Genomic DNA, 19,635 nt, shown 5'->3' with positions numbered 1-19,635 from the left:
CACCTTCTTTTTTCCGTATTTATCTTTTTTGTTCCACAAATGCTTGTCCCCAACGGTTGCATCACCGCCAATGTTTGAGCATGCAGCTTATTTTCTTAATTTTTGCTTCCTTTTTTATATAACGAAGAGGCACTATGGGGTGCTTATTTGATTGGTAGAGGAGGAATAAAGTTTCTTTCATCTTTTTTTTAATCTGAATGCGATGTTTTCTTGACTGGAGCCTTCTAACTTCTCGAGGTAACATCATGAAACAATCTTAATTGTGCACAATCAGTGCGGTGAGAGTGGATGACGCACAATGAAACATAAAACATATAACCTCAACGTATACGAAACAAATGCAGCTTCAATAATCATTTATCACGTTCCAATAACAATGGAGAATCAAACACAGTAGAACTTGTTTCATTTGTCAGACTCCTACAGCACAATCTTATATTCTTACAGGCACTAAGAATTACACCGCTATCGAACACGGATGGCCAAAAATTAAAACATCAGTCTGGAATGCAGATGCAGGAATGGTTGACACTGTTCCTGCCGTTCATCAGAATGGAAAGATAAAGGGGCAGAAAAACGGACCTCACCTACTTTCATCTCATGCTTGCTTACAACGCAGATACATGGTGGAGAAAGTTTGGTTGCCACTACATGTGAACTAGAAAAGGAGGGAAATCAAAAGATGCCATGTTGAGCATCACGACCCTGCTGTTAATTATGTGAGGTCGATGCTTTCTGGCAAAAGTTTTCGCTCCTGGGTTGCTTCAGCTACCCTGGAACTTTGATTGTGGCGCCATGGAACCTTGGAGATCAGAAATGCCTGCATGCGACAAGCCTTTGGAGCTATTCTGTTGCCGGTTCAATTTTTTCCGAATCACTGAATGATAACTTTGCTACGATTAGAAACATCTGACAAACAGTAAGCAGAAGAAACTAACTTAGGGCCAGTTTGGTAGAGCTCCAACTGATCCTAATTCTCTGTGGGAGCTGATTCTCTGATAGAAGTGATTCTGTGGCTGAAGGTGATTCTCTTTGATTCTCTAGCATAAACTTTTAAAATCAGGATGGAGAATCACTTCACAGAATCAGGAGAAGCTACTTTTTTCAGCTCCCAGCCTCTTAGTTCATTTCAGAGAATCACTCCACAGAATCAGCAGAGAATCACTTCTCTCTGAAAAACTGTTTGGCAGAGCTCTTGCTGGATTCAGCAGAGAATCAGCTCTGAGAGCTCTGCCAAACTGGCCCTTAAATGCAATGATCCATAGAAAAACAAATAACATGGTCCCCTTCAAGGAAACTGAATACTATACTCTTTTGACTTGAAGGCATGTCTAATATTGTCAATCATAGAAAGAGAAAACGATGGAAAACAAACATCTATTACCTCCATTACCGAAGCTTCAGTGCTTCCCCAAGACCAAAATTCACATTACTTTGATGCCCCTTTCTCCCAAGTGGATTATCTCCCTTTTGCATCATCGCAACAAACTCATTGTAGTCAATCCTTCCATCCTACGAAAAAGGATGGATAAATGAGACGAACTGTAATTACCAATCTGAACAGGAACAACAAATATCCTCTGCTTACATTGTCCTGATCAATGTCCCCAATAATATCCTCAAGTCGTGTATCCCCTATACCAAACTCCTCACATGCCTTTTGGAGCTCATCTTGAGTTATGTAACCGCTGCCATCTTTGTCGAAGTATGAGAAAGCCGCGAAGAGCTTATCCTCCTTTTCAACTTTGTTTATATGCAAAGTTGCAGCAATAAACTCTCCATAATCAATTGTGCCACTGTTATCGATGTCCGCCTGATATTTTCATGAAATGTGCTTCAACTGAGTGGTAGTCCACAAATTGGAATGATGGTTAGAAAATTATTTTTCACTACTGTTTTAGTAAACTTCCCAAAATAAATCTCATACTCGGTAACACGGTTAAGCGTTCCTCATAATGTGGTATTTTATTTCCTCACCAAAGCACGGCACAGAATTGAAGCTTATTTGATGTTCAAAACCATGCAAGATCAGAAAAAAAATTAATGAATTTATTCTTAACATTGTTCCATGGCTAACATTTTGGGAATGAGATATAGTGATATCAAAGTGGTCTGCAGACCAAATTCTATTCAAAAAGTTGTATAGACAGGCAGCATATATGTGGTGATCATCTTGGAATACTTACTGCTTCCATTAGAGCATTGATTTCTGAGTCCATCAAAGTAGCACCAACTCTCTGCAAGCCAGTTTTTAGTTCCTCTAATGTGATATGACCACTGTTGTCAGTGTCAAGCATTTTGAACATTTCTTTTAATCCTGCAATTTCTTCCTCAGATAAACTTTCAGCAATAACCTACAAAAATACAGAAAAGAAAACAATACATGAATAGCTTGATATAATGCACAACTAAATTGTCTATATCAGTACTCACCCTAAGGGCCATTTTCTTTAGTTTGTTCATTGCAGAAAATTGTTTCAACCGACTTAGAACAGCAGAATCAAGAGGCCTGTCAGGAGCAACTCCATCAACACAAACCCAAGGGTGACCTAGGAAAACCCAGGTCAGTCATTATAGCCGATTTGGTTAAGATGATGCTAAAGAAACTAGGAAGGAATTGCATACTAAATTTTAATTATCCCTCCATACTACTCACATAGGGCTTCATGGGCAGTTAATCTCTTCTTTGGATCGCGAATAAGCATTTTCCTGACCAAATCCTTAGCGCTCTCTGAGATGCTAGGCCAGGGCTCTGACGAAAAGTCCAGGTCACCTTTCAAAACTTGTTCAAATATCCCTTGTTCACTTTCTGCCCCAGAGATCAATATAAAAATCGAATTAATGGCAACTGTCAATGGCACACAAAACTACAATGTAATATTTCACCATAAAGGCTACAAATAACCTCACCATCCCAGAATGGAGGGACCCCACTTAAAAGGATATAGATTATGACACCTGCACTCCATACGTCAACCTCACGGCCATAGTGTTTTAGCAGAACCTCTGGTGCAACATAGTATGGGCTTCCAACAACATCCGTAAATATTTCGCCTGTAGATAAAGTTATAATAGTCCAAATGGCGTTAGAATAATGCTATTTTGGATTACGTGGTAAAAGTATCACAATAACATTCCTTGGCCAAATCATCTTTCCTTAGAAAACAGAAACAATCTACTGCATATTTTTATATATGTAGCTAGATTGTGTTAGAGTATGTAGAAACCTGCTGGTGTAGATCAATGTGAAAACGGATCTATTCTTAAGTCATGAATATGGTGTTGAAGATGAGAGCTTAAGCACACCCAGGAACTTCATAAGTTTTGGTGCGATGCTCGTTTGCAAATCGTAGCCATAAGTTTACCGAGCCTGATGAGGTCTCTGAGCCAAAATACCAATAAGACATTGCCGGCAACTTGTTGAATACTTGAATATAGTTCAGCTTTAGCAGCATAAGTTATCTCAAGCAATTTGTTGATTGGTAGAAATGATGCAAGCATGGTCCTTTGTTAGTAAATATGCACACCACGTCACCACCAACATGTAACAATCGATCTACATTTTGTTGTCACCATATGGTGGCCTGCTTGTTGCACGCAGCATGAGTCCAGTGCTATCTATCCCCACAAACAAATTCCCCATTCTGCACCTCATTTGCTAACTCGATCGGTATTAATTCAACTGATAGAGAGGGTCACATTGCTATAACAAGGTCACGATTAGATAGAACAAAACGGCATTGCTAGCTAGAGTCCAGGAATATAATGCCATGTGTACCTGGCTTGAAGAAGATGGAGAGGCCAAAATCGATGGTCTTGAGGGGCGAGTCCTCCTTCTGGTTGACAAACAAGAAATTCTCCGGCTTAAGATCCCTATGCATCACGCCGAGCGAGTGGCACGCCTCGACGACGCCGACGATCACCCTGGTCAGCTGCGCCGCGGCCTTCTCGGAGTAATGCCCCCTCTGGATGATCCTGTCGAAGAGTTCGCCGCCGGCGCAGAGCTCCATGACGAGCTGCACGGCGACGGCGTCCTCGTAGGCGCCGACGATGGAGACGACATTGGCGTGGCCCGCGAGGTGGTGCATGATCTGGATCTCGCGGCGCACGTCCTCGACATCCTCCTCCGTGAGCAGCTTCCGCTTGGCAATGGACTTGCTGGCGAATTCCCGGCCGGTGGCCTTCTCGACGCAGAGGTAGGTGGTGCCGAACTGCCCCTGCCCTAGCTTCTTCCCGATGGTGTAGAGGTCCTTGAGCCGGGCCGTGTTGACGTCGCGCTTGAGGACGGAGTCAGCGAGGAGGCCCGCGCTCTGGACGCGCTTGACCTTGGGCACGGGTTTCTTCGCCGGAGGGTTGTCCTGCTGCTGGCCCTGCTGCTGGGCGGCGGCGGGCGGCGGCTGGTCGAAGGATCGGGATGAGTGGTGGGAAGAATGCTCCGAATCCGGGATGGTGACAGGCTCGGGCGCCTTGTCGGAGGCGGGGGAGGAGGGCGGCGGTAGGGCTGGGGCAGGCGGGGCCTCGCCGCGGGGCCGCCAGATGGTGACGTTCGCCAGGAAGCCGTTGCGGCCGGCGGCGCTGGGGCCGACGCAGGTATTGCCCATCGCCGCGGGGACGCTACGCGAACGGCGGCGGCGGCGGCGACGGCGGTGGCATTGGACGCGGGCGGCGAGGAGGCGGTTGCCGGTTGGGTGGTTCAGGTTGGATCGATCGGGGAAGCGAGGCGGAAGGGGAGGAACGGAACCGAGGAATGAAACGGAACCGATGCGGGTCCCGTGCGACGGGTTTCGTGTGGATGACATGTGGGCCTGCTACGTGTGGGTCTGGCTGTCAGTGGCAGATCCGTGGTCCGGCGTTCGGAGGCGAGGGACACCGCGGGATGCGGATCCGGGGTCTTGGCGCCAAATCGGATGCCTGATCGCCGTTTTCTCATCAATTCCACACCGTATTTGGAGATTGGACGGGCTGATTCATTCTGGGGGCCATTTGTATGAATTCGTTCGATGCTCTTTTGGCTGCTGAGTTATGCCAGAACTGAACTCGGTTTAATATTTTGTTGGCACCTGATACTCCCTCCATTGACTTTAATTAGTTTTGTCCTAGTTCAATAATGTCTAATTTTAACCAAGTTTAGATAAACAAAGCACAAGATCAAATTAGTTTTATTGAATCCATATTTTCATATAAATTTGATCGATGTTGGACTTGGGATAAAACTAAAATAAACAATAATTAGAAATGGAGATAGTAGAATTCAATGCTCTCAAAAAAAAATTGAGGATGTGCAAGCAAAAAAAAAAAGGGAGTCCCATTCCCCCCCGGGCCATTCGTATTTATTTTCCATTATTCTTCATCACAACTTGAGAGTTTACAAACCACGATAGCAAAGATATTACTACTGTTCACCTAAAAGGGACTGGGATATCTCAATTATTTCCAGCTTATGTTTCAGATCTAACGCTTGAGTTGAGTTCTAGATGTGAACGTCATAAAAGTCACCCGAAATGACTACTAATAATCAGCTCATTGCGATTTCCTTTTCAGAACACATAGAAGAACTATGTATGATCATGAAGATAATCAAACACAAACGGACGATCAGTCGCGATCAGGACTTCAAACTTCAAAATGGCCGGGCAAGATCATCTAGAACAGACCATTTTAAAGTCCACGACGTGATTCCAGAGTACTGGTAGTTACGCCAGGGGGATCAAGGACTAGCTATAGTTAACACACTCCACAAAAAATGGTTTGATTGTGTAGGGGCTTATGGTGGATCAAGAATGGGCAGCATGAGTGGTTATCTTGATGTACTTTTATTGGAGTTTGAAAAGTCTAACATATTTTTCTCTCAATTCCTGAACCTGGCTTCAGAACCAATTGAGTCAGAATGATGCTTAATTAATTCAAAAAAAAATCAATGGTTTGAAACAACTAGCTCTTATAAAATGTTGATGTAGCTTTTTGTAAAATCGGATAAGTTCAAAACTAATCAAAATTATGAATATCAACTCAACATTTGGAATTTACTATTTCAGCATTTTTGACATTACAATTTCAACATTTTGAACATGAAATGCTGAACATATGTTAGAAATCGTTGAGATAGCTTCCATAAAATGTTGATTCACACATTTAATATTTTTTAAAAGGTACATATTTATTGAACAATGAATTATTAGAAGTATTAAAAAAGGTATAAAGAAAGATGGAATGAAAAAGAAGAAGTGAAAAACAGAAAAAAACTAAGCTAGGATGTCCTTTCTCGCGAGCTGGGCCAAACTGGGCCTTTTGCCTCTGTTTCGCACGGACGGACTTGTGGGCCGTTGGTCTGTTCGACGTGGAAACGACCTGCTCTCTCCCCCTCACCCCCCCCAAAACTGCCCTTCTCTCTCTGTCTCGATCCTTTCCTCCCGGCAACGACAGGGCGACCGGTGCTTCGCCGGCGACGAGCATCCTACAGGGGTATTCCCTTCCCTCCCTGCTGTGCAAAATCGAACACCTAAACCCCTATCGTATGCTATTTGTATTCGGATCTGACCTGTATTTTACCTGCTATCTCGATTTCTGCAAAAGTTATTGGGTGTACATGTGTACACCCATGTCCTATACTGGGTTGATGGTCTCTAGTCTTGACGAGGTTGGTGTGTTCTATGGCAGCTGAAAGATGGCGAGGATACCGTCACTGAAGAGCCTCAATGCGTTTCCGCACGCCGAGGAGCACTTGTTGAAGAAGACTTACTCTGGCGCTGTTGGTATGGACTACGGGGATCCTATTCTTTTGCGATTGTTGCAAGTGGATGCTGCGGTGTATGGTTTGAATATTTATGTTTAACTTGTGCCACCATTGATATATTGGCAGTGACAATTCTTGGGCTAATTATAATGTTTACACTGTTCGTGCATGAGCTGCGGTTTTATCTTACCGCCTATACCGTGCACCAGGTATGGTTGGTCACAGCTTCTGCGTTCATGGTTGGCAGCTATCCAATATTTCTCTAATATTCACGGAGGTCATTTTGTTCTCCCCTTCAAATGACTCTAATTTTTTTTCTCAGCACTGTGAATATGCCTGTAGAAAATAGGAGCTTATCCTGGTCTAGTTTATTCAGAAAAATGTAAACCAACTGGACAAACTAAACAATGCCATTTCTTTTGAAGACAATCCTAGCTGGCTTGTGGGAATTGAGTTTAAGCATCAAAGCACCAATCTGATCAAAGAATTCTGGTGATGACAAACATGTCTTTGAATACAAAACATAAATTATCAATCAATTACATTGCTGAACAACCAAGATGTCTTCCGATTGTTGTAATAATCTGGTAATTGGCATTTATGATATTCTGGCAAAGTCATTAGCTGTGGTTTAATTTTATTTTCATTGAGTTGATCCTTGCCGATATCTGTATCACGAATCCTTTGCAAGTTGATATTGTCTGCAGATGTCTGTAGATCTGAAACGAGGAGAAACACTGCCAATCCATATACATATGTCATTTCCTTCTTTGCCATGTGAAGGCCAGTTATTGATTAAGTCCTGTAGTTCACTCATAATTAGTTTGTTGCAAGTCCTTATTTGGGCATTTTTGAACAAAGTATTTCATCACTTTTTTTTGAAAGGATGTTTCATGATTTTGATTAATCTTTGTCTCGCTCTTGTTTGCAGTATTGAGTGTGGATGCAATTGACATGTCTGGGAAACATGAAGTTGGTTTGCATACAAATATTTGGAAGGTAACATCTCTGTTCAAAATTTCGTTCCTTCCGGTGTGTTCTAACGTTTTAATACAGTGGCTGTATTTATTGTTAGCGTTGCTTATGAATTGTGATGAAGAAATATTACATATGTGTGTATTATTAAGTGATAAGTGCATATCCTCATTAGTCAGAAGCCGGCAGACAATAGATTGTGATGGTTAGTTGCTTTTCATATGTTAATGTAGAACTGCAGTATTTTTACCAACTCTGATTTGTATCTTGCCGCAGCATAATCAATATTTTTCATATGTATTTTTATGTTTATGTAGGAGGATAGAATTGGTGTATAATGGATTGATAGTATTGCATTGAGGCCTAGGCCGGTATATATAGGGGTACATGATTGTAGGGCAAAGGGCCTCTACTACAGATAAGGTTGATCCGTATACAATCCTAATCTACCTATTATAGAGATATCCCTAATATACTCTAATAGTTTAGTATTTTCCCAGCAAAATTTATATTGTATTTTGTAAAAATGCTTTAGTTGCCTTGCTCTAATGTCTAATATTTTCTCTCTTCCTTTATATCTGCTTAATACAGCTTCGCTTGCATAGGTATGGCCATATCATTGGTACAGAGTACTTGTCTGACCTAGTTGAAAAGGGGTGGGGTTCATCATGATCATGGTATACTCTTCTTCCTCCCTACAAAGGGGGAAAACCTAATTTAGCATGGAATCATGACAGTTGCTATATGAAAGTATTTTATCTGCAGTGTGTGTGTCCATTTCTTATTTTACTCGATGTTGGAAAGTATCTTCTGCTCTTGTAAATATGCTCAGTTAGCAGGCGTTGGTGTTGGGTACCCTAGCCATTCAGGCTTGAACTCGGTACCTACCTCCTTCGAACAGTGAGATCTGGAACTCCTAGCTGTTTCCTTTTCCAAAAAAAAGAACATGGTACTCTTTAAGTAATCTATAATTCATAGAGAAGCGTATTCTCTGTCTTGATTATCATGGAAAAAATCTCAATACAACGATGATGGCTAAATTGATTGAGCAAAGATGTTTGAGTTAGAACACCTGATGTTGGGCATGATTTAGTTTGAATGTTTTGTTTGATTGACCAATACGATTTGGTAAGAATAATTCTTCAGAGTTTGCTCATTCGTTTAAAACAGATCATGGCCATGAGCATCACGATGAACAAAAGAAGCATGAGCACACCTTCAATGAAGATGCAGAGAAAACGGTTAAGAGTGTCAAACAAGCACTGGAAAATGGTGAAGGGTGTCGAGTAAGTTATTCATCTACATGTTCCCATTTGTTTTACAGAATGGTATTTCAGGTTATGATCATGAATTACATTTTCTGCTGTTGCCAATTTGCACAGGTATATGGGGTGTTAGATGTGCAGAGGGTTGCTGGTAACTTCCATATCTCAATGCATGATTTAAACATTTTTTTTGCTGAAAAGGTCAGTACTAAAATTGCAGATACCTTATGACTTCTCTACCCTGTGTACATCAGGTCATTAGGTTTTCTTCATAAGCTATCATTTCGGTTCCTAACAGAACATCTCTTCAAGTGGCTAACTGCATGGTCTCAAATCCTGTCAGTATTTAGTTTTCCTACTTCTTGGTGCTGAAAGCTTGAACCAGCATCAATGGCTGGCAGATATTAGGATTTATTTCACGCTACTTCATGTTGATTTTATGGTTTTAGAAAAATACACAAATAAATAAAAAACAAAAAGGATAAATAGAGAAATAACAAGTGGCTAGGAATCTACTGAAAACTGGCATAACAAAATGGATGGTAGCTGAGTTATGTTTAGGCTAACCATGGCATGATATTGAACTAACGGGTTTCTTCTGTGGCTCTTCTGTTGGCTCTATGCTTTTACCAAGCTTACCGCTCATCTAAAGTGCTAAAGTATCTTTTTTTCTTATTCTTGGGCAAATGCTACTTTGCAGTAGCCATTTTTACAAACTAGAATAATTGTTTTTTTCCTGCAAGGTCTGTTAACTTCACTGGATATAAATAGTTTCCAATGAATGAAAGAAATCAGAGTTTTGTCGATTTTGATGTAAACAAGCAAACTTTTCTTTCTCGCCTTACCCAGTAACAGAGGCTGTTGTGCAATTTTGTACTTCATTGCCTTATTAGTACATTTTTCAATTGGACTTTTATAATGCACTAATATTTGTAATTTCATTCAGATTTTTGAAGGGTCAAGCAATGTGAATGTTAGTCATGTTATTCACGATCTGTCCTTTGGCCCTAAGTATCCAGGAATTCATAATCCACTGGATGAAACCTCAAGGATACTTCATGGCACAAGTGGAACTTTCAAATACTATATCAAGGTGAGTTGCCATTCATCTCGCCTTTGTAATAGAGCATGTGCATGAAGCAGCTTCCAAGTGTCAACATTAGGGAATATAGCAAAGAATGCCTGAAGAAACTTTGATAGCTCTGTAAATAATACTAGATATTCAAATTTGCATTACAATACAAGGTCATCACTGGGGGGCAAAGAAAAAGTGTCATTTCCCATTCCCCGCAAGCCAATTTGGTTAAGTTGATCTTATCAAGGAAACCAGAACATATGCAGAGTGAATATTTGCTAGTTCATTTCTTCCACAATTTGTAATAGATCGTGAGAAGGCGTTCTCATTTGTCTGCCCAATTGCCGTGCAGGTTGTTCCCACTGAGTATAGATATCTTTCATAGAAAGTATTGCCAACAAATCAGTTTTCTGTCACGGAGCATTTTCTTCCCGTTCGCCCAACTGACAGGGTCTGGCCAGGTAACTGTTCGTTTCACCCTTCAAGCATGGTGCCTATGTTCATCTCTTTTCAAAGTTAAACTGTTTTTGTTTGCAATGCAGCTGTTTACTTCCTTTATGATCTCTCGCCAATTACGGTCACCATCAAAGAGGAAAGACGGAACTTCCTTCATTTCCTAACTCGTCTATGTGCGGTTCTTGGTGGCACATTTGCCATGACAGGTTAACCTCCACCCTACGATTCTTCTGTGTCTTTTCTTATGTGTGTCATACTGTCATGCATTTTTCTAGACTTGGATTCACTTATATCATTAGTTTCATGCAAGGTGGTAGTGACAACACAACTTGGAATAAGAAAACATCAATAGTTCATTGTTGTTTCGATTCATTGCTTGTTACTTTTGTTATACAGGAATGCTTGACCGATGGATGTACCTGCATATCGAGTCTGTCACCAACTCAAAGACGAGAAGCGTGCTGCTCTAACTTCGAATTTCATGGTAGATGAAGGGAAACCGATCAAGCCATGTTGGTTACATGTTTGCTCGTTCCAACTTATAATTCTCCAGAGAGGCTGAAGCCAAGAAAAAAAATTCTGTAAAGGGGCCAGATAATAATAGATGGGTTTTTAGGAGGGCTAAAATTCATTCTTTTTTTCTTAATTTATATATGATGTGAAAAGAAAGGGTCGTAAACCTCAAATACAAGTATACAACCATGCTGGAAAGCTTCTAGCGTACAGGTTATTTAATGCCGATCCAAAATTCAACAGCTCTGAACGAGCAATGACATCCCAGGTACTATGCCCTGGGTTAGCCAGCGCTGTCTTTGCTGCTTAATCAATGCTGCCGCAACTCTGAACAAGCACTTGGGTGATGCCAGAGAGATGCTGCTAGCTGACTTCTTCGTTCAAAACGTCTTGGCACATGGTCTTCCATATTTACACTCTCATTCTCTCTTACTACTTTTATTTTTTTCAAGTTCTGTCGTCCCGAATCCGTTATTTGACCAACACTCCATAGCTGCTTCAAGCCTTCAACAGTAGTACAACTTCTTTGAAAGGCTGGAACCAAAGCCGACCATCTTCTACTAGTCATAAAAGGTAAGCCTTGTCATTTGTCAAAAGGGATAGGGACATCTCAACTATTCTGAACTTATGTTTCAGAGATCCAACGCTCAAGTTGAATTCCAGATATGAACTTCGTAAAAGTCACCCAAAAGGGCTACTAAGCCACTGCCAGCCTTTTATTTCCCAGAACACGCACGAGAGCTGCGTATCGTCGCGGTACGTGAATCGTGAAGACAATTAAACACAAACATACCATCAGTCACAATTAGGACTTCAAACTTCAAATGGCCGGGCAAGATCATCATCCAGAAGGCAGCCGCAAAAGTCCACGGCATGATGCAGGGGTACTACTAACTGTACTACCAGGGAGTCAAAAGACTATCGAAGGGTTTGAACACCTCGAGCGAACTGTGGACGCGCCACGCACTACTCGATTGACATGATAAAAATGTCTTCGGTCAGCGTCAGCCAGCCGAAGAGGAAGAACAAGGCGATCGCTAACCACCTCTAACCTGCCGCTCCTTGATCAGCCGGTTTCCAAATTGAAATTCTGACTTTTTCACGGGGGCTGAAGCGGAAAGATGTCAACGGTCACCCGCCGTACTTGACCGGCGCCTTTTTGGACATTGTACTCACACTGCCACACACACCCTGCCGCCACTTGCATGCAAGCCACTCGCTGGCTCCATCCTCTCTCCTCTTCCTCTTCTCTCTATAAAGCTCCGTGCTCCGTAGGACACATCGCCGTTGAGCAAGCTACCGGCAGCGTCAGGGAGTAGCAAGGAGGAGCTCGGTGCAGGCAGCTGCGATGACTATGACCGTGGCCATGCCGTCCTCGGAGGCGTCGTCGTCCCCGTCCAAGAGGGGTCTCCGGGGGCCGCGGCCGCAGCCGCTGAAGGTGACGGCGTCGTCGTCGTCCAAGCCGGCGTCCAGCTCCAAGAAGCCGGTGATCGTGTACGAGCACACGCCCAAGGTCGTCCACGCCAGGCCGCAGGAGTTCATGACCGTCGTGCAGCGGCTCACCGGCAAGCCCGCGCCCGCCACGTCGTCGTCCTTGCCGCCGCCGTACGTGCCAGGCTTCTCGCCGCCGCCGGCGGCCGAGGAGGGCGGCGACCCGCTGCTGCTCACGCTCGGGCAGCGCGAGGCCGCGCCTGCGCCAGCACCGACGCTGCCGTCCCCCATGGCGGCCGAGCTGCTGCTGTCCCCGGGCTTCATCTTCTCCCCCAACACCATGCAGGCCATCCAGGAGCTCAGCCCCTTGTTCTAATCACAAGTTATTGCATAGAGTGCATCATAATTTTTACCTTTTCTTTTTGGCGCTGTTCGTGCAAAATTTCCACACAGGGGCAAATTTCACACGCACAGCGGCTTGCTTGCTTGTATTTGCTTTTCATGATTTTACGCAGAAATGGGCAAAGTCACCTGTAAATTTCGTCTTTCATGGGAGTTTCAGCTTCCTGATATCCTGACTAGTTCAAACATGTCAGGCCAGTAGATAGGAAGATGTATGCTACTAGTACAGAAGTTGTTCTGATCCTGAATTCATTTAGGTTTGATTCTTCTTCCCAAAGTCCAAATGCTTCTGCTTTGGCATGACAGGAGGAAAATGACTTGCCCTCTCGAAAAATCTTCAGCGTAAGCATCAGCATCGTGTATCAATGTCAAATAGGCAAGCTGCAGTTTTTCAAACGTTTATCCATCCATCTTCCTTTATATATGTTTGACTTCTTGAAGCGGATTGCATTAAGAATTGGCGCCGGCAACATCTCCGGAACCATTCAATCATAACACTTAAAAATTCTGACGGTCGCAATGAATCCTTCAATACATAAGAAAATCAAAACCAAATTGGCTATGAAATTCAGTTACAAAACTGAAAAAAGGGAAACCACCCAGGCGCCCATTGCAGTGCAAATTCACGCTTTAAGAAGTAAACAATTAAGCAATCAAGATGACATCATTTCTAGTAGGAGCTGGTTCAAATAGAAAGGTAGAAGATGACCAATCCAAACTAACTGAAGAATTCGAGAGCAAGAATAACGCACTGTACACTAGCATCAAACAGCAACAACATCAGGTTCCACGAATTACTATGATGTACACTCTATAAAGAGCATGTCAGTTAGCTCCAGATCACAAGCTATCCAATCCTAGTAGTCTGAATAACACACTACGGCAAGCTCAAAGCTTCAGAACCAGAACGTACACCTCCAATACTGTACGTGGTAAAAGGAAAAAGAAACATAAAAAGAATCAAATACACATGCACAACAAAGCTCAATTGTTCGAAGCTCTGAATTTACAATCATTTGGCTGTTGGATGGCGAAGGTCGTATTCATCGTTGTGGCCTTGGGAGACGTCGCCAGGGACTCAACATCGTGGATCTGTCGAGAAGCAGCAGGAGGCCAAGGAAAGTAGTCGACAAACCGAAGGAATACCTACGGAATATCCACAGCAGCAGTTCAGTTGCGCTTCAGAGTGGAAAGGACCGTCATAGGCACTGCACAATAAAACCATCATACATAACCTACTTGGCTGTAGAACTTCTGTTTCTCCAAAACAGTATTGAGAGCACCCACTGCCGAAAAGAGATTGATAAGAGTTAGTTTTCTCAAAGATGAACCAAGGATGTGGAAAATTCAACTAGAAGATCAAATACAGCTGCATGTTTTGCACACAGCACATTTTTTGATACTATATTTGTAGTGTTCTTGTGTCAATTTCAGTGCTTGATGCTATCCAACATGGCCTGGCATGTTGAAGAAAAATCTAACTAAAACAAAATAGTCGACCAAAAACTAGCTCAAATGGCAGGAAATGTTTACTGAACATACATATTTCAGAAGATTGGTAAATGAGCTCCTCTCAATTCACAAATTTTCTACCAAAAGGTGCATTGGTCATTGAAAACGTTTTGGAAGAATGATTTTTTGTCTAATAATTTGATTGTAGTCTGCAAGAATGAATTTTACTGAACTGCACATCAAGCATGAGGTAAACAAGATAAATACTTTTGTTTATGTCATTCACAGTCCACACAACTTGAGGGGCGTTTTGTAATCATCAATGTGGACATGTATGAATTTGACAAAAAAAAGTACATGATGATGTGTAAAACATCAAATGTTACTCACATACTGTAATGAATACGGATCCTACAAGGTGCGTAATAAATATATCACAAGCAACATGGTGTCTAATAACTCTAATATCAACTGCAGCAATGGATCTTCATTCAATTGCACAACATGCATATTGAAATGGGGTACGATACTATGATCACATACTTATTCCGCAAACAAACAAAGCAAAAGTTTGCAAACATTAATGCCGATGCTTTATTAAATCTTACCAGGAAAAAAGTACAAATGGAGATGAGGAGAGAAATGTCAACTGTTCAAAGATACTAATATCAGATGCTCGCTAGTGTACATATATCAAGGAACTCGCTAGTGTACATATTTCTACAATGAAACCTACTACTAATCTAAGAACCAAAACCATGCAAATGTAAAATTTCCTCTCAATACTTAGAAGCACTTCGAATTTTTCAGAAACACTTCTATGTGTATCCTCAGACTAAACAAGTTTAATCATGAATGATAAATCACTCAAATGAAAACAAAAGATGGACCATGGAGTCCCTCACTAGCGCCCCTATAAAAAAACACTAATACCATAATTTTGTGTGGTCGTGCCATTACTATCTGTTTTACGATAATAGAAATCACTGAATTCTATGCCTCATTCCCAACATTGTTATGTCAAGTATCTAGTTACTTGTCCCATCCAGCAAAGTCTTGTCAACATTCCATTTCATCAAACAAAACATGAAAAATCTTACTACTAAATCACTCCTTGCAATGTGACTGAGTTAGTTCTCCAAATGTGCCAAACTTAGCACCTTCAACTCACAAACGTGGTGTTACTTAGAAATCAGCTTGATAACAATGAGTTTAGCACATTATACCTTGCAAATCCTGAGCACTGAGAAACTGCTCGCTGGGGCTGCTGGTTTCTTCACAATGGCTCTCTGCTCAGCAACCATCTCCCAGCACAGCCGCCGTGCCATCTCCCTGGCCATCACCAGCTGCGCTCTCTCAGCTCGCAGCGCCGCAATTTCCCTCCGCAGTGCCACCCTGTCTGCCTCCAGCGCCTCGACCCTCGCATACAATCCCCCTGAATTCCCTTCCCCAACATACTCCGCCACCACCACCGACCCAGCCGCCCTCGTTGTGCTCGCGCAGGTAGCAACATCCACCGTGTACTCGAATTCCTTCTCCACGGGGGACGACGGCTCCTTCTCGTCGACGCCACTGCCGTCAACGACCATGGCTTTCAGCTCCATGCCATCGCTCAGGTCGCCGTCGTTCCTCTCCACCACGACCGCGTCCATATCGAACTGCTCCGCCTCCTCGTCCTCCTCGTCGGGCTCCTCCTCCTCATCGTCGGTGAAGGAGTCCGGGTCGATGCCGTGGGACTGGAGGCGGGAGTGGTAGGATGCGGCGAGGTCGGAGAGCGAGGCGAGCTCCTCCTGGACCTCGCGCTCCCGGTCGGCGCGGCCCTCGGCGTAGCGCTTGAACTGGCGCGCCTCCATCTGCGCGGCGGCCTTCTCCCGCTGCAGGCGCTCGATCATGAGCATGGCCTCGCTGGCCGCCGTCTCCGCGGAGGCCCGCTCCGCGTCCAGCTCCTGCCGCAGGCCGCGCGCCGCCTCCTCCGCGGCCTCCTTCTCCCCCCGCATCCGCGCCGCCGCCGCCTCCAGCTCCTCCACCCGCCGGATCAGCTCCTCCGCCGCCTCCCCTCCCCCCGCCTTCGGCGACAGCTCCGGCGACCGCGCGGGCGGCCGCCGCTTCAGCGACCGCCGCGACGGCGAGGGGTCCGCGACCGGATCCATGGAGGCATGTAGCACGTCGCCGCTCCCCAGTCCCCGCCTCGGATCCCGCCGCCGCCGTCGGGAGCTAACGGCTGGCGCGGCGGTCGCGCGCGGCACGGCACGGCGGCGAGGCAAACGGCGCGGCTTGCTTTCCCGCTGCGACTGTGGGACAGGGCGGGGGTGTCCGGCGGCGTCTGTTGGAAGCGACGTGAGCTAGGCTGGAGCAGCTGGATTAGGAGGAGACCGCACTGAATTGAATAATGACCCCGATCGAATTGTGATTGGGAGGGGCCAGCCATCACTACATTACAATAGCATTATGCTGGTGAGCTTTCCACGTCGCCGTACGCCGTGCCGCCGAATTCCTTTCCTTCACGGTGCCCGGCGACGCGAAGCGCAAACGGGAGGGGAGGACGCCGATTCCAAAGGCGAAGGGAAACGAAAAGGCGCTGCACGGGGTGGTGGGGGTTATGATTCGGCGTCACGCTCGCACTACGTGGACGGCCACTAACCCCGGGAAAGTCGTGCGGGGGAATGAATTCGGAGCGAATTCCATGTCGCCGGCGGCTGGACGTAGTAGTAGTCGGTAGCTGGCCACGGAGTCTCGTTCGATTTCTCGCGAATCTTACGGGAGTGGAGTAGTTGTACCCCCCAGTACTTGGTGAGTATTTTCGGCGACGCGACGGGAATGGCGCTGGCGGCTCCGGGAAACTGCTGCGTTCGTGCGGTTGTTTTGCTTTGTGCGTTTCACCAAATTAGACTCGCCACGCCTGCCCATATAAAAGTGTTGGCTATTCTTTTGTTTCTACTGACAAGAGCATTTTGTTAGCGATCACAAAGAGCTCGACGCAGCCATGATAGGTGTACTCCAACTAACAACAAAAGGACCCATGACTGCAGGAGGAGCACCGAACGCTGAACAGTGTGTCGCTTCTGTCACTTGGGCGCACCCATACTCAGCTGGAGTTGGCACTGCCGTCGCCGACTCGCCGTACACGAACCGCTTGACGAGGCGGGCCACCTCGCCAGCCGGCCGGCGGGCAGAACATGACGTGCCCGGCGACGCGCACCGGCGAGATCGCCCGAGACGAGGCGGACGGCGACGTGGTGGACGATGTTCCCGCCGGCCGAGTCCCCGGTGACGAAGACACGGCCGAAGTCGGCCGACTCGGCGAGCCAGGGGTCCCCCCCCGCCACGGCCCGGGCGCGGACCCAGGACATGGCGCGCGGCCGCCGCGTCGTCGAGGGCCGCGGGGAGGCGGTGCTCGGGCGCGAGGCGGTAGTCGGCGGAGAGGCCGGACGACAGCCGGGAGCTCGCCGGCGAAGGCGGAGGCAGCACGCGCGAAGGTGCCGAAGACGTAGCCGCCGCCGTGGAAGTAGACGAGCACGGGCAGCTTCCCGCGGGCGTTTCGTCTCATGTCCCTTGGTGGTTGCCTGTTTGCTTCCCTTGCCTTTTGTGCAATAATCACGTGTTAGTCAACAGATGGCACCTGGAATTGAAGTTGCCTAGGAAGGAAAGAGACCAATGTTCATGACGTCGGAACGACTCACGAAACTGTGGAGTACAACATGCCGTGAAGCTCAAGGTGTATCCGGTCACAAGCCGGCCGGTTCAGTGGACCTGTGAATCACTACATCTCAGAGAGGAAAATTACCTCAACTTTCAGCTGACCGCTACATGTCATCTTTATTTCTCGTAATACTTTTCTAGTTTTGTAACAGTGAACTACATAGAAACATGGTAATTGGAATTGTCTCGAGTCACTGATTTGATCGCAGCGTTCAACTCCACGAGACAGAGTACACCGAATCCTGACAAGAAGAAAAAAATACAAAGATGACAATTGACGACTGACGAACAAGGCTTCTCACGGTCTAGTTGTGAGATGTCCTGCCGTAGACAAACCGTCTCATGACACGGATCAGCTCGTCCCCCGCGTCGCCCCCCGGGTCCACGGGGAAGAACCCGTGGTGCTGCCCCTGGAACTCGACGAGCTCCACCGGCTTGCCCATGGCCTCCAGCCTCGCGGCGTAGCACGCGGCGCGGTCGCGCAGCAGGTCGTGCTCCGCGACCACCACGAGCGCCGGCGGGAGCGCCACGGCGTCGAGCGCGGGGCTGTCCGGCCCGAACGGGTTTAGCGCCGGGTGGTCCCTCGTGGCCCCCACCGGCAGGGACAGGCGGCAGAACTGGTCGTACACCGGCAGCGTCACGAACGGGCCGGGAGGGGACTCCGCCTCGGAGCGGGTCCTCTCGACGCCGGCGAACAACGGCCAGAGCAGCACGTACCCCGCGACGCGCGCGGGGGTGACGCCGAGCAGGCCGGACCCCAGAGCGACGGCGACGTGGTGGGCGATGTTCCCGCCGGCCGAGTCGCCGGCGAAGAACACCCTGCCGAAGTCCGCGAGCTCGGCGAGCCAGGGGTCGGGCGCCCCGGCGGCGGCCTGGGCGCGGAGCCACGACACGAGGGTCCGCGCGTCGTCGTGCGCGGCCGGGAGGCGGTTCTCGGGCGCGAGGCGGTAGCCGGCGGAGACGACGAGGGCCGGGAGCTCGCCCGCTAGGCGGAGGCAGCACGCGTGGAAGTTGGGATGGTCGAAGCTGCCGACGCAGAACCCGCCGCCGTGGAAGTACACGAGCACCGGGAGCTTCGCGGGAGCATCGTCATCACCATCTCCCTCGACGTTCGCCGCGGCAGAGGAAGCAGCAGCTGGCCTGTAAATGCGGAGCTTGAGGCCGTCGTTCGGGCTATACACGACGTCCTTCCACTCCGCGGACAGGGTCGGCGGGGAGGAAGGAACCGGGAGGCCGTTGGCGTCCGAGCGCCGGATGACCGTCCCGTCGCTGAGGAGCTGGATCAAGCCGGCGAAGTCCTCGAGGACTCGCACCGGTGCGTCGCTGGAAGCGCCGGCGGCGGGAGCGGCAGAAGCTGACGACATGGGTGGTGGTCCTCTGCTGGAGAGCGGCTGCTGGGCCGCAGATGACTCGAAGCACGCAGGTAGCAGGCAACATCTTATACAGGTTCTCTCGTTGCTTGGCGCCTACGGATTTGCTTGCCGACCTTCAAGATTTTTTGGTGCTACCAACCCTTTGACTAGTCCGAAGAAAGGGCTGACTAGCTTATAGTGTCGCGACTATAGGATAGGAGGATAGTCGCTCACGGAGATACTCCTACCTGATATCAGACAGTTGGCGACCAGACTTTTTTT

At 46.7% G+C, this 19,635-nt stretch overlaps 4 protein-coding genes and 1 pseudogene across 7 annotated transcripts; 2 read left to right on the top strand and 3 right to left on the bottom strand.

Moving 5' to 3' along the window:
* Window positions 1–1,389: 1,389 nt before the first annotated feature.
* Window positions 1,390–4,601, bottom strand: LOC112874982 (calcium-dependent protein kinase 11). 2 transcript variants are annotated; one of them, XM_025938631.1, is made up of 8 exons: window positions 4,455–4,601; window positions 3,779–4,373; window positions 2,911–3,054; window positions 2,657–2,809; window positions 2,434–2,549; window positions 2,187–2,354; window positions 1,589–1,813; window positions 1,390–1,512 (listed from the first exon to the last, which is right to left on the bottom strand). In XM_025938631.1, exons 1-8 carry the CDS (start codon window positions 4,599–4,601, stop codon window positions 1,390–1,392), a joined length of 1,671 nt encoding a protein of 556 aa, XP_025794416.1. The 2 variants fall into 2 exon arrangements, with proteins under 2 accessions (XP_025794416.1, XP_025794415.1); XM_025938630.1 differs by having other exon boundaries at window positions 3,779–4,601.
* Window positions 4,602–6,369: 1,768 nt separating this feature from the next.
* Window positions 6,370–11,352, top strand: LOC112874986 (annotated as a pseudogene).
* Window positions 11,353–12,047: 695 nt separating this feature from the next.
* Window positions 12,048–13,216, top strand: LOC112874989 (protein MKS1-like). Its single transcript, XM_025938641.1, has one exon. It carries the CDS (start codon window positions 12,366–12,368, stop codon window positions 12,822–12,824), a length of 459 nt encoding a protein of 152 aa, XP_025794426.1. The 5' UTR covers window positions 12,048–12,365; the 3' UTR covers window positions 12,825–13,216.
* A 353-nt stretch (window positions 13,217–13,569) lies between these two features.
* On the bottom strand, window positions 13,570–17,018 carry LOC112874985 (myosin-binding protein 7-like). Of its 3 annotated transcripts, XM_025938634.1 has the most exons (4): window positions 15,529–17,017; window positions 14,911–14,951; window positions 14,090–14,136; window positions 13,570–13,996 (listed from the first exon to the last, which is right to left on the bottom strand). In XM_025938634.1, the coding sequence occupies exons 1-4, from the start codon at window positions 16,450–16,452 to the stop codon at window positions 13,929–13,931; spliced, it is 1,080 nt and encodes a 359-aa protein (XP_025794419.1). In that variant the 5' UTR covers window positions 16,453–17,017; the 3' UTR covers window positions 13,570–13,928. The 3 variants fall into 3 exon arrangements, with proteins under 3 accessions (XP_025794419.1, XP_025794418.1, XP_025794420.1); XM_025938633.1 differs by having other exon boundaries at window positions 13,570–14,136; window positions 15,529–17,018; XM_025938635.1 differs by lacking the exon at window positions 14,911–14,951 and having other exon boundaries at window positions 15,529–17,009.
* A 927-nt stretch (window positions 17,019–17,945) lies between these two features.
* LOC112875294 (probable carboxylesterase 15) lies at window positions 17,946–19,484 on the bottom strand. Its single transcript, XM_025939093.1, has one exon. It carries the CDS (start codon window positions 19,363–19,365, stop codon window positions 18,307–18,309), a length of 1,059 nt encoding a protein of 352 aa, XP_025794878.1. The 5' UTR covers window positions 19,366–19,484; the 3' UTR covers window positions 17,946–18,306.
* Between the last annotated feature and the right edge of the window lie 151 nt (window positions 19,485–19,635).

This window comes from Panicum hallii, chromosome 9 (genome assembly GCF_002211085.1).
Source record: "Panicum hallii strain FIL2 chromosome 9, PHallii_v3.1, whole genome shotgun sequence".
Taxonomy (NCBI): Eukaryota; Viridiplantae; Streptophyta; class Magnoliopsida; order Poales; family Poaceae; genus Panicum; species Panicum hallii.
Note: the sequence above shows the minus strand (reverse complement) of the source record. Positions and strands in the feature narration are given on the sequence as shown.